At 38.3% G+C, this 15,163-nt stretch overlaps 1 protein-coding gene across 3 annotated transcripts in view; it reads right to left on the reverse strand.

Moving 5' to 3' along the window:
- Positions 1-1,624: 1,624 nt before the first annotated feature.
- TPD52 (tumor protein D52) overlaps positions 1,625-15,163 on the reverse strand; it is a 113,393-nt gene continuing 99,854 nt past the window's right edge. For all 3 annotated transcript variants that reach the window (XM_047842612.1, XM_047842611.1, XM_047842613.1), the window contains 2 exons: positions 8,648-8,696; positions 1,625-4,385 (listed from right to left, as the gene is read on the reverse strand). In XM_047842612.1, coding sequence (XP_047698568.1) covers positions 4,269-4,385; positions 8,648-8,696 — 166 coding nt within the window. In that variant the 3' untranslated portion in view covers positions 1,625-4,268. The remainder of the gene's footprint in view (positions 4,386-8,647; positions 8,697-15,163) is intronic.

Genomic DNA, 15,163 nt, shown 5'->3' on the forward strand with positions numbered 1-15,163 from the left:
ACACTTTGTCCTAGCCTATACCAACTGTAACGTCAGCTCTAATGGGAGTACTTTAACATCTTGATGGCACCTTAGGGATTCTGATCCTGTTCTCATTGCACTATGCATTCTTTCTTGCTTTATTAAAAATACAGGCCTCTCTTTCCCTGTAGCTTGCAAATTGTTACTACGTAACTTGCAAATTGTTAGCACATTGTAAAAATATTAGTAATGGTGGATGGCAAGGAAAGTAAACAGAAAATGGCTCCTTACCTAGTGGTTGTAATTTCATTTATAAAATGGTTACACTGCCACATCCTTGAGGAAAGAATTAAGGGAAATGAGTGAACATGCCCAACACTTACTGAAAGCTTAATAAATACTGGCTATTAATGTCTGGGTGGAGGTGACCAGGAAGTGATTAGAAATTCATGCCTCTTAAGCATATATAAAAACCTGGAAAGTAAGATAGGACTAGTGATACACTGGGGAGATAACAGTATTACTCTAAAGATGGTCATTTCAGCCATAGAGATAAATAAAATCATTGAAAGAGTCCACGTAGATCAATAGGGATAGGGAATAACATTAAGGAAATTGGAAGAAGAGATTATCAGAAAATGGTCAAACTGAAAAATAAGAACAGAGAACTGATCCTAGAAACCAAGGGGAAGACCAAAGCATCATGAGAGTATTAAAGCAAAAGATCATACCCACTTATATTCTTTTGAGCCTGTTCTTTTGAGCCTATTCTTTTGAACTGACAATTACAAAACTGTCAGGCTTTCCTGTATGCTAGGAAAACCACCAAATTAAAAGAATCACACTACCAACCAACCTCATTATGTAATAAAATTTACTTAGGAGAGTTGGCAAGAATTTTAGTCACCAAATAGCATTTATTTAAGTATGAAGTCCTGGCAGGTGATAGGTACCTGCGGGCCCTGCCCTCTGGAGGCTTACAAACTAAGAGTGAGTTCTTTTGGCTCATTCTGATTTGGTTCACTTTGATTTCAGAATCAGAATATGGAAATTACTTGCATAAGGTTTGCAAATTTATTTAAAACTGATGCTTTAAATATATATACTTAAGTTTATTTATTTGGGGGGGGGGGAGGGGCAGAAAGAGTGGGAGAAAGAGAATCCCAAACAGGCTCAGTGCTGTCAGCACAGAGCCTGACGTGAGGCTCCATCTCATGAAATATGAGATCATGACCTGATCTGAAGTCAAGAATTGGATGCTTAACCGACTGAGCCACCCAGGTGCCCCCAAAGGGATAATGCTTTATATTAACTCTAACCCAACATGGTCTCTATAATTAATCCAATTACAATGGGACAGTCCCGAATTAATGGCAAATGTTTCTTCACAAAACAATCTGATTTTTCATCTGGGTCTTAGGAGCTATAAAGAAACACATGTGATCCTGACATAGGACTTTATGCAGCAACTCCTCTGCCTAGATACAGCAAATAGTCACAGTCAACATGTAGCTTATTCAATTTTGTTTGACACACTTGATTCCATACAGCTACTTAGGGTTTTTTTTTTTTCCGTATCTAGGATATGAAGTGTCTAGACAGAAGTTGTATAATGGACTCACCTCTTTCCTTGATAGGTAATACATACAAAAGGACCCATACCCAAATTACAGAATTTTTATTGTTTTCAAATACTATACAAAAAAAAAAAAAATACAGTGTGCATTTAATGAACAGATCCAGAGACAGTGATTCCAAATTAAAGATGTATTTTCTCTATTTCAATAGTTTGAGTTACTAAAATGATAATCCAGTGAATTCTCCTCTTTTATTGATTCCTTTGGCCTCATAAACATAAGAATTCTTGCTTTATTTTCCACAAACTCCATAAATTGAAGACATTCTTTTGTAAAAACGGGTTAATTTCTGGGATTATTTTCTTCTATTACACTTCTTGAATTCTTCAGTATGTGAGATTTCACTCTCAAGTTGCTGTTTCCTTACAGTGTCAAACACAAAATTCAATAGAGTGACCAGGACCTCTCTGGTATTCTTAGTAATCGCTATGATAATCCAAATTTGTTAAATATCTGTGAATTTGTAATATTGAATCTTCCACAAAGACTATTTTGAATAATATTTCTAAGTCCAATGTTTGTTTTTCTAAATATCCTCTCGCTTTTTACTCCTTCTTCTAAAATGCAGAGTACTTTGCAATCTGCTAAATCATTTTAAAAAGTAAGTACAGGTAGATGTCTTGAAAAGTGATTCCCCAGTTTTTTTCACAACAATCACCAATACCCACATACACCCATCCCATTTTCCAACCCTTGTGCTATCATTTCTCACTAAAAAAGTAAAAAGATTTGAGTATATTTCACTCAGCTAAAGAAATTTCCATCTTACTCCATTTTGTCTTGTTGAAAGATAGTAATGGGGCAGGACACCCAAGAAACAATGTGATGAAAAGATGATGTTGTGATTTTTTTTTTTTTAAATGAAAGACTAGTTGGAAAAAAATAACTTAACAGTTATGCTGAGTAACCAGAGTATTTCTATAAAAAGACAAATTTCTACAGATCCACTCCTCCAGGACAATGCTTCAACAACTAGGACATTTGCCTTAAAGCCTCTTTAAGGAAAGAATTTATATGTTAGTCTAACACCATTAAGCAGTGATTTAAAGCAGATAGTAAAAATAATGTTTTTGTTTTTTTTGCATAGACACCAGTTGATTATTTAATACAAGCTGTTTCCAGACCATTGGTCTCACAATAAATATTGAGACCTATACTACTGATATACAGAATTTATTAGGCTTTTCACATTTAATAGAGCATATTTTCAGTTGCATCTAAAGTGCTATAACAAAAGCTCTAGCAATCAAGAATGGTAGCATGTTACTTATGACAATCGACACTTGTGGCTTTTCAAATTTGGTTTTCATAAGATAATTTATCCTGAAGTAAATCTAGTCATGCTTTTAAAAAAATGCCTTAGGTCACTCCAAGCTTGGCAATTAACATTTGGCATAAACAATAAAACAATCACAACTTGATAAATAACAAATACAACATTATAGGCCATAACCATACACAGAATAATGAAAAGGTAATAGTGATGAATAAGTAGCTATTAGAATAGAGTACCTTGGCCTCCATGCAGATACTTTGAGAGGCTTTGGTTCATTCAGCCCTGCCATTTTTTCAAAATAGGGGACAATGTCTACAGTATCATTGTATAATTTCTAAGACACTGAAAACAAGTAAGTAAAAAACAATGTGTTGATTTGCATTAATGCATTAAATCCTCAGGAGTTACCACCAACCCCTTATTATAAAATCTTTTCAAGTTTTTTAGTCCTACAACTATGTGTGCTTATTTTTAAACGGTGCTGAATGAATTAAATGAAGACAGCAGTGTTTCCCCTAACGTGATTGATTACAGCTAAAAATCTTCCAGGCTTTCGAATGGAACATTTGTTGAGAGTGTTCATATTTCAACTTACTAAGAATTACAGTATGCTTGCTTCAGAATGTTATTTTGCAATTTACTCTGAAACTAAAAATTTAATCTTGTGAAAAATAAGTTGATATAAATGGCATAATAACAAATACACCAAAATGGTTACTGTCACAAAGGGTGACACGGATAAGATGGTTCCACTCTGGAGTCACCTAGGAGTTTAAATTGCTGTACATGTTGTCACTTACAAACCATAACAAATTGGATGTAGAGCTGATTTATTTAGTCTGCTGTCTTCAGACACACGATAGAAGATACCTCATACCAGAATGTTTACTCAAAAATATTTTTGTAGCTGGTAACTCTTCCCTTGGAGGTAAAGAAAATTATGCCAAAACTTTTAATAACAAGAATTCAGAGAACTTTAAATTTTAGTTAGCAATCAAATATACAGAGGTTCTAAGAGAAAACAAAGAAAATCATTTTGAAGACAAAGATCAAACTGACATCCCAGAGCCAGAGCAGTTTTATAAAGTAGGAAAGCAGTTATGAGAAACCTGACGATTCTTGATCATTCTAATGAGGATCCCCAGGTATTACGTGTGTTTTTACAACAGTGTTTCCTATATCGGGGGCCTTAAATGCACATGAAAGGGTGTTTCCCAGGAACAGAGGTGAAGATACTTTTATGGTGTTCAACCCACAAACTATTTGGTCAGATGAACATGTAAAGCTAAGTAAAAGCACATCCGGTGGGAACTGAGAGCAATGAGTGTTGACATGATGTGCTTGGATGCTGCTTGCAGCGGCTGGCAGTGGGCGGCATCACACAGGTAAGCACCTCACAGGCCCCCCTGCGTCTGCTCCGGAAGAGGCTCCGAGGTGGCACTGGCATTTGCAGTTGAATTCAAGACTTCTCCGAAATCCCCACCAGCAGGCTTGGTTCCCCCTACCTTAGACTTTTTAAAAAAAAGTGCAAAAAGGACAAAACATCATGAAACGAAACGCTCAGCTGACACTGCAAAAAAAAAAAAAAAAGTAACTCGGATTTTACTTTGAGGGACACATAAATCAGGCACCTAGCAGCCCAGTGACTGTTCTCTGCATGTACGGAATTTAGTACTGTTGCAACATTCGGTGCCGCGTAATAGAAAACCGTGCAGTCTTCTCTGCTGAAATACTCCCACCCCTCCTCTTTTTTCCCACCTGATCAATGCTCTTCACAGGGAAATTTGTCTGAAAACCTTTTTCAGACCTCTTATTCTAAAATACCTACTGAAGTCTCTTTATATTTGGATAGCACTTCATAGTCCACCCAATTGTTCATTGAGCTACACTCATTCAAGAAATACTAAATACAACAAAGGAAAGAAATATATATATATATATATATATATATATATATATATATATGGTTTTTTTTTTTCCCCACCTATGGTGTAAACTTTCTAACCCAGTGCTACTTAAGGTGTGCTTTAATCGTAACACACAGACTGACTCCACGACACCTGGGAGCTTGTTAGGAAGAGTCTCAGACCAACCTCCCCACCTCCAGCTACAAAGATCTCCAGGGGCTTCTTGACAAGTTAAAGTTTGTGGAGCATTACTCCAATTGATCTGGCCTGATATTGTCAATAAACATTTGTCTGCATGAAGAGGTCTACCATACATTTGGATAATACTTTATGTTTTTCCAAACCTTTATGATGTCACTTCATCCTTAATAACACTGATGTATCTATGCTCTCTCTGTTACATCCTTAATGACCAGCAAGACAGCTGACTAACATTAAGAAAGCAGTCAACAGGGGTGCCTGGGTGGCTCAGTCGGTTAAGCATCCAACCTCGGCTCAGGTCATGATCTCAAGTCCCACGTCGGTCTCTGTGCTGACAGCTTAGAGCCTGGAGCTTGCTTCCGATTCTGTGTCTCCCTCTCTCTCTGCCCCTACCCCGCTAGTACTCTCTCTCTCTCTCTCAAAAATAAATTAAAAAAAATTTTTTTTTTTAATTAAAAAAAAAAAACAGTCAACCAACAATGAAACTCATAGGTTTAACTTGACCTGCTCTTAGCTCAATCTTAACTGACTAGCCACAGACACATTATCGGCTGGAATCTTGTTGAAATTTTCTCTCCTTCTTTTTGGTCTCCCATCCATAATCTCTGAATTGTCTGAAAAATCTGCACAACTTATGTCCACTGTATATTTGTTAAATTTATTAAAACACATTTATTAATTATAGGAAAATACTAAGACCCTTATACATGTCTAACATTGAACACCTCCCTCCACAACTGGTTCCTTCTCTATTCTTAAGACTTTACATAACTGTAGCACTCACCTAGCTGCCTTGGCCAGACACCTGGGAGTCATCCTTGATCCTGCTCCATCTTGTTCCACATCCAATCAGTCACTAACTTTTTGGCTGTCATTTCTAAATTCTAAATATCTCTCAACTCTGTCCCGTCAGCACTACCTTAATTCACTCCACCGCCATCTTTGGCCTGGATTACAACTCCTTCCTCCTAACCAGTCTCCCTGACTCCAGATCTCCTTAGATCTGCAGGGCACCAGTGACCTTTCTAAAATGCACAGAATACACCACCCACATTGTTTAAAATCCTTCAGAAGCTTCTCATTGCCCTAAGTCCAAATTCTTTAGTGCAGCCTACCCATCACTCGAGCTTTATCTCCTGCCCACTACCCTACAGCACAGCAAAAATGCCTGGTATTCCTCAAAAAGGTGTCAAAGCTTTTAAAACATTCTCCTCAACCTAAAGGCCTCCATTTATATTATCTTGTCCTGTAAGAAACCCTCTCTTACCTTCCTTCCTAAGCTAGGTCAGACGTTTCTGCATCCCCAAGTCTCCCCGTCATGGAGCCTTACCTTACTTTTTGCTTTTTTTTTTTTTTAATGTTTATTTATTTTTGAGAGAGAGAGAAAGAGCAAAAGCAGGGGAAGGGCAGAGAGAGAGAGGGAGACACAGAATCCAAAGCAGGCTCCAGGCTCTGAGCTTCACGCGGGGCTCAAGCTCACAAACCGTGAGATCATAACCTGAGCTGAAGTTGGATGCTTAACTGACTAAGCCAACCAGGTGCCCCCACTCACTTTATTTTCAATGGCCATTTAATTGCCTACACATTTGCAGAAAGGGTCTGTATCTCTCTTGCTCACTGGGGTTATCTCCAGGGCCTACCATTCATCATCTGGCACATGGCAAATGCTCAATTATCACAGATAAATGAACCAATCCAAAATCTAAACGTAAGTACATGTAGACCCAATATTTAATTGAACATAAAGGTAATTTAGCAAAATTACATCCCAAGTGTACAACTATATTTTACAGCTTTTGGGGGATAGCTGTTTCCTATTCTATACTTCTAAAAATTACATGTTTTTATCTGAATGGTGCCTAGTCATGTTTCAAAAGCAAGTTTCACCACAATTTATAGAATCTAAATACACCCAGAGGCAGAATATATAGTAAATGACCTGGAAGTTTCTAGTCCTCTTCAGTGTCTAAAGAATACAGCTGTTTTTTCCAACCCGTCATTTCAAAAACTAATGCTTAAGGCAGATTTGAAGGACAGACTCAGGATAATCCTAAATAGTGACAGCTGACTTCCTGTAATGTACAGTTTAATTGCAAACACATGACTAGGCATCAAAAAGAATAAAGCAGGTCTCCTACTGACCTAGAAGAATGACTAGGATATACTTGTTGCTCATCAAATATGTATTAAGTAGCATCAATGTGCCAAGGACTAATCCAGGCCCTTGAGAAGCATGAGTGAGTAAGAAGAACAGGTCCCTGTGTTTGTGGGATCATACAGCACATATGCTAGTGGGGGGGGGGGCTGGATGAACAAGTTATAGGACTGTGCATGCAGTTGTGATTCACATCTGCAAAAGGTTTACACATTTATGTGGAAACAGAAAAGGTGTGTATTAGTGTTTGTATGGGCAAGAAAAAAAGATCCAAACCACACTACAGTGTTTGGGTTCCTTTCCATAAGTAGCCCCTGCTTCTGTAATTTAAAAAGGATGCCTTTAAAAATAAGTAACTCAGGGGCGCCTGGGTGGCTCAGTCGGTTAAGAGTCCGACTTCGGCTCAGGTCATGATCTCACGGTCCGTGAGTTTGAGCCCCGCGTCGGGCTCTGTGCTGACAGCTCAGAGCCTGGAGCCTGTTTCAGATTCTGTGTCTCCCTCTCTCTCTCTGACCCTCCCCCGTTCATGCTCTGTCTCTCTCTGTCTCAAAAATAAATAAACGTTAAAGAAAATTTTTTTTAAATAAATAAAAATAAGTAACTCGGTTACAATTATGAAAGACTAAATCTGAATATTTGTTTTTAAGCAGATTTATATAAAACGCTTAAGATAATAATTTTAATCCTTAAAAAATACCCACAGTTAATTATCAGGATTTGTTTAGGAAGAAATGAAACACTGCTTTGCCCAAACTGAAGAGAAGGCTGGGAACTGGTCAGGAACCAGACAACCTTTCCGGTCACTTGTGATCCTAAGAGTTAATAATTTTATAGTTTTGAACATAATTTTGAAAATATAATTTATAAATTAATAAAAATAATCACTGAAAATGCCCACCTTCACTGTAATCAAAGCAATCAAAAAATAAAACAGTGAATCATCAATAGTGATCACCATCATAATACAAATGTCTAATGACTGAAGATTGAACAATCAATATCTGTCACAAGGTACATGTAAACATCCATTAAACATAATATTGAGGAAGAATATTTAATGATAAAGGAAAATGTTTATGTTGTATCTGGTTAATTCCTTCTTAAAGCATTAACATTATAGTCCAACTACATACATATCACTGACTCCGGGTGACAGGACCAATTTTTTGTGTGTTATTCTTTGGGCTTTTCAATGTTGTTGCTAATATTCTACAATAAAATTTATATTAAATTTTGTCAAATTATAAATGTATTGGAGCAGTACACACTTCTCAAATACTACTGGCTTTTTAAATTACACATTTCCTTTTAGCGTTTAGCATCTACCATGCTACAACATACACTCAAAACATTGATTAAAAGAGTACATATCACCTATAATAATGTAAATAAAGTCATCAAGGCTCTAACTATTTTTAGAAAGAAAGAGTAATGTGAATAATTTACCCACAGCAAAAAAATTTAAGGCACCAAGCAAGACATCACTAAGATTCTATTCATCTCTACTTGCCTTTAAGTTTTCAACTTTTTCTTCAAATGATTTGAAAGTTGGGGAGTTTCTACGGAGAGAAAGAAAAACAGTAAAATTACAAACACTGAAAAAAACTCACTGATTTTGAAACATCATTAGTTGATTGTATTCCTCTTCACAGTTATTCTCAATCAGCAAAGAAACAGATTTAGCTGTGTATGTCTGTGCAGGCATAGAGGCAAATATGTATTATTAGGTAAGATGATCAAATTCTGGTCTAAGATTTCTACAACATGCCTTCAGTTCCACAAACAGCCTGTCTCAGATATACATGATATAGATGTAGTCAAGTACATGTGTGAGGAGAAGGAACAAAGTCGGTAAAACACGAATTCTGTCACTTCTCTAACCATCTAAGTGTGCCACCCTTAGATCAGTTTAATTTTGGTTAAGGTAACTATACTCTAAAACTCGTGTTTAAATTCACATATTGCCTGGCAAAGAGTCCTACATGAACCCCCATCACCAAGCAGGACAAGCAGACCACATGAGTTTCCACAACAGGGATCCTGGTTCCCAGGGAGCAGCAGTAGAGATGACGAAAGAGAGACCAAAAGGAAGAAGAAGCACAGAAATGTGGTTTTGCCTACATCACAAAGCTGCCCCAACTGACAGAGCACTCTGAGCCCACGGAAAGCCTCTCCCATGTCTTCACACTCATCCATATTAATCAACGAGGATCACAGAACCTATGTCACTCACGTCTGGGTTTCTGAAGCTTTTAAACTATCCACCTGACCTCAAATATCCTTCCTATTACATAGATGAAAAAGGTGAAGAAGGGAGCAAGGGGTTCTCTCCTTTCCACAGTGGTGATGGGCAACCAGGCCCAAGGGGTAGTCCCCCAGATGCATCCATAGCTCTTGGGAAGTTGTGGGCAATGCAAGTTCTCGGTTCCCACCTCAAGCCTATAGAAATCAGAAACCAGAGGGGGCGGGGTTCAGCAAGCAGGGGGGTCTAACAAGCTCTCCAGGTAGTTCTGATGTATACTAAAGGTTAAGCCGAGCATGTGTTGTTAAAAATCCCCTGCCTCTCTGGAGAGGTTAATGAGACAGTAACATGCACTGCTTGCACATTGTTTCCTGATGGAAGAGGATGGCAGAATTGAATCACAGTTGGCTCCAAATGTCAGAATAGGATGAGGGAAGTGGAAATAGGGAGGTTGGAAAGCCGAGTAGCTTTAGCAGACAGAGGTGGTGGGACAGCTGTTATCTACGAAGAGCTTTATTAGATGGGTAGTGTTCACTTTTACAGTTAAGCAGATTTAAAATATGAAGCAATTTAACAGGTTTACAAAATAAAGTAGAAATAATAACTTTTTTTTTAATCACAAACCTTTATTGGATCACTTGCACCCACCTTAACATTATAGAAGGAGCAACTGAAAACTGATACAGCGTTAAACGTGCAGCTTGTTTAGAGCAGAATCCTAGCTCCCCACTTCAGAACAGTTCAAGTTACACATTGAAATAAAGAATAAGAAAGAGTAAGATCAGCTACATTTTGTAAAAATAAAATACTTTACCTCATAGCAGGCATGCTAATTGAATGTTGAATGGAGCGGATACTAAGAGGCAGCATTAAAAAGAGATAGACATGAAGTTAGTATCGTGATTAGACATTATAAAACGCAGCTTAAGGGGCTCATTCCTTTGGCACCATGAAGATTTATCTACTTTTTGAGGTGGAGGGGATAAAAATTATTCCAATGCACTTGTATCCATGAGCAAATTATTTTTGATTCAATTTTTTATTGTTCTTCTAAGTTATTTATTTATTTAAATGATCTCTACACCCAACGTGGGGCTCGAACTCAGGACCCCAAGATCAAGAGTCGCACGCTCCAACTGAGCCAGCCAGACGCCCGTTCATGAGCCAATTTAACCCATGTAGTTGACAGAGCTAATGATTTAACCTTGCACTTTTATAGCACTTTGAAAATTCTACAGTGCTTTTCACCTGTATCTATGGGGCATCAAGCACCGAGGCTCAGAAGTTAAGTGATTTACCCATGGTCACAGTAGGATGGAACCTGGGTCTTTGGGACTCCTGATTCAATGTTCACCACCTCCCCTCAAAAAACGAAGCGCACATACAGATACACACACGCACAAGTGAGGCTGGTGAAGGGCGCCAGCAGCTGCCTTTCTCCCACATATTTGTGACCAGACCAAAACAGGAAGGCTTCAAAATAAATCACCTATTTGACAACTGAAAGTGATTTAGAGATCACTCCTTAGTAGTAGTTATCAATTTTCTAATAAGAGACACTTGTACTTCAGCCCAATGAACTAAATGTTCTTAATGGTCATTTTTGGCCCTTTGTTTTACTAGCACCAACTTCTTTCTCAAAGGCAATGCAGTTTACCAACCGTTCAGGCTCAAGGTTATCTACTCTCAGCCATCTCCCATAGAGACCACCTCGCAAGATGAAAGCACTTTAATTCTGGGGCTCACAAAGTCACTGTAAATTGCTGATATGATTACTATGCTTACAATATTTTGATCACTGGCATAGCTGCTTTGGTAGGAAATCTTTCCTTCAGGTAAGCTGGACAGTCCAAGGTATTCTTAATTATATTTGAATATTGCATGTGTGACTTAAGTTTTCTCAAAAAATCAGTTGTTACACATGACAGTGTGTTTTAAGAGTAGCTCCCCAAATCTAGTTTTGCACCAATATGTAGTGACATGAAGTATGATCTAGATATAAATCAAAATACACTGGCAGTTCACATAGTCAAAATAATCAGTAAAGTATCTGGACATCTTCATACTTAATGTCATATGTAACACAGGAAAGAATCCAGGCAGCTCACCATTCTCTCTATACTATAACAGTGGTAGATACCTTGGGTACAAGACTACATTCTAGGAGAACTGGCTAATGCTTTTCCTGCTTAATCTATTGCAGTGGGCTAGATCCATACTTGAAGGATAGAGATTCATAAAAATCATCCTTCTTAGTTTACAATACTATTAACTACTATTAATTACAATCATTTACACTAGTTTAGAGCCTTCTAAAGAGGCTGTCTAATCACATTTCCACAGCCCCCTTCCATCATCATCAGTAATGATAACTGCATCAGTAGAACTCCACCCACCACAACTAATCTCCTGGTAATCTGCAAACTGTTTGGAGTGAATGAAAAGAAAGAAAAAACAAAAAAAGAGGACAATTAAGATTCTTATCCTGGGATTTTGTACACTAAACCACTGGTTAATGGCTAGGTACATGAGCTGAAAAGTTATGTGGGCTTAGATGTTGAGGAAGGCCTTTCATGGGACCAGGAGGTACAGGCTGCAAGAATGCAGAAGCAGCCAGTTCCCCAAGAAAGGACTGCATATAGTGCACGGAGAGGTAGAAGAAAGGAAGCAGAGATGACCACGCAAGGAAGAGGGCAGGGTGAGAGAGGAACAGCAATTTCCATGGCTTCTGGAAGCAACCTTGATTTTACCAGCTTTCCAACCAGCAGGGCTAGTCTGGGTGGGGAAAGGGCTTGCTACCTTTCTTCTCCTCAGATTCCAAAAGAACTTTCTATGCGACACATTCTCCTTCTTAGGGAAGCTGGTTTACCTAATTTTTTGTTCCTCATAACCAAGACTCTTCACTAGAACATTCATTTTGGCACAATTACCAAATTCTGGCAAAAGAAGGGGAGTGATGGCTTGGATGTATGATACACTGCTTGTTCGTGGGACTCCCTGAATGAATTCAACAGTATCAACAAAATGAGGAAATACGTAAAGTGCAAATTTCAGAAACCCATAGCTAATTGTAGCCACTGTCCCTAAACACCCACTTAAAACTCATTCCTTCCAATGGTCATTTTCTGGGTTCTGTGCCCCTTGAACCAGCATACAAGCTAGTTAAGAGGAAACAAGTCAAAGGCAAAGTGGAAGAAATGATCATAAAATGAATTCTAAATACATCAAGTTGACTGTAAATTCAACATCCAGGGCACAAATTACTTCAGGATTATCCTACATAAGAAATAAACCAAGGTGATGAGAGTTGAAAAACTGAATAGTAAACATCGCCCCAAATTATCAGGGGATGGAGAATGAAAACAAGAAGTCAGTGCAGAGCTATGCCTGTGTGTAATCAAGGGGTCTCCCCTGATTAGGTAAGGGATGGGAGTGGAACATTAATGTAAGGAGGTACCAGGAAGAAAGGGGAAACTCACAAATAAGGCAAATAAGAGAAAACAATAATGCTGGGAATACAGCAGTCTCCGTCTCAAAATAAGTAAACATTTTTTAAAAAAGTTATTCTTTTGGGGCACCTGGGTGGCTCAGTCAGTTAAGCGTCCGACTTTGACTCAGGTCATGATCTCACATTTTGTGAGTTTGAGCCTCATGTCAGGCTCTGTACCAACAGCTCAGAGCCTGGAGCCTGCTTCGGATTCTGCGTCTCCTTCTCTCTCTGCCCTTTCCCCTTGTGCTCTCTCTCTGTCTGTCTAAGATAAAAAAATATGTTAAAAAAAAAAAAGTCATTCTTTTAAAAAGCTGAATTGATTTTTTAAATTTTCCTGGTTTCTTACACAGTTCCTTGATCTTTTCATCCCCAATCACAATAAAAGGGGAGACATAAAGGGAGGAAAGAGAAGAAAGGAAGTGGTAGGTACTACACAGAGAAAGAAAAGAAAGAGTTAATGGTTAGCATGTTTGAATGCTTACTAGGTGCCAGACACGCTTTTGAGAGCTATCTATGTATTACTTTTCCATTGTGCCCTCACAATAATTTCTTGACTGTAAGTGATAAGCCAAAGTAACTGCTGGCCAGTGCCTGGAGGGGCCTATTCTTAAACCTTGATCACTTTGGGGAGGCAGAACAATGCAGAGAAGAATACAGGCTCCAGAACCAGGGTGCTGTCTGGGTTCAAAGCTTGGGCTTCAGCCACTTAGCTGTGTGATCTTGGGGGGAGTCACTTAACCTCTCTATGGTTCAGTTTCCTCCTCTGCAAAATCAAAAAAATAACAGCACTTACTTCGGAGGGACTATATAGAGCCTTGCCTGGGACAGAATTATTCACCATTATTATTACTACAGATGACTTTAACAGAAACACACATTAACATTTATTTCATATTACATTGCAGTCTTTAAAACGTTTGCATTGCACCCAGTTGTTATTTCAGTTGGTAACTCGGACCACACAGTCTGGACCAAGGTCTGGCACATGGTTAGCGTTCAATAAATACTTCTGAATGAAAGCATGAACGAACAAAAACTTGCAACTAAAATTAGGAAATATGGGCATGAAAGGTAGAAAAGTTCAATAAAGCTTTTCAAATTCTAATCGAAAAGTACTCTCTGAAAGAGAAGACATCATTTCTGTTCCCGTTAAGGGGTGAAATTTTTCAGCAAAACAGAACGGTCTGGAATAACCTTAATGAGTCCCAAACAAACAAAAAAAGATATCTAGAGATTTATATGAAGAAATACACACGTAAACAGGAGAAACTTCCTTTGGAAATAAAAGCAAAGTTAGTTAGCACTTCCTCTTAAATATATCAAAATTCTTGACTAATGAAGCTGCTGAATTACTATATTATACTATTAGTAACACTGAAATTGATGTTTAACACTGGCACCCAGGAAAACGAGAAGGGTTTCTCTCAAAAAAATTCCAAAGTTTCTCTCAAAAACTTAAAGGCATGAATCAATGCTCAACACATATGTATAGACAATGAGCAAATATGAGATGGGTGGATATGAACACAACACCTGAGGGGAAAGGCTGGCTGTCCCTGAAGAGCTTCCCACGATAGTTCTCATTACCATGTCCCACATCTGGCCCTCGACCCAGCTGTCACAGACACCTAATTCTCAGGGGACTAAAAACCGATCTCTCTCTTTTCTCCTCCACTTCCTCCTCCTTGCACACCCACCTGGAGTGTAAGGAACATATCTAAATCCCAAGTACCAATTTATTAATTGACAATGTGACCTAAAAACTGTTGCAGGGTCTAACAATTCATGGTAGCAAATCAACCACAATTCTGTCCGAGAGTGAAATCATTGCCACAAGCTTGCTGGGTACACAGGGACTCAAAACAAAGGGAGGTTGACAGGATTAAGCAACTATTTCAAGCACTTGGCAAAAGAGGCCTCTCACATCGTCTCCATGGGAGCAAAGGCCTTGCTGCTGGGACTGAAACCCTCAAAATCTACTTTCCAAGCTTCCTCTCCTTGGACAGTTTTTGGGCCAGTATTTGCCACTGTGACTCACTGATCTAAAAGATGCGGTTTTTCTTCATACAGGTTTTCTATTATGTATGTTTTTATGTGTTTCTATTTTATATGTTCTCATATATTTTTACATGTGAACACACGAAATCAGATCACAATCAGGGCTTCTTGGCCGAGAAATTTAAGGGACTTTAGCCAACTTTTAATCTGTGAGACTTATAAAATTTAGCTTTCAGAAAATAATCCTGTATCTCTCATTTCCAGGTTTTAATCAAAAGTCTTACTTAAACTTCCAC

This window comes from Prionailurus viverrinus, chromosome F2 (assembly GCF_022837055.1).
Source record: "Prionailurus viverrinus isolate Anna chromosome F2, UM_Priviv_1.0, whole genome shotgun sequence".
In the NCBI taxonomy this organism is placed as follows: domain Eukaryota; kingdom Metazoa; phylum Chordata; class Mammalia; order Carnivora; family Felidae; genus Prionailurus; species Prionailurus viverrinus.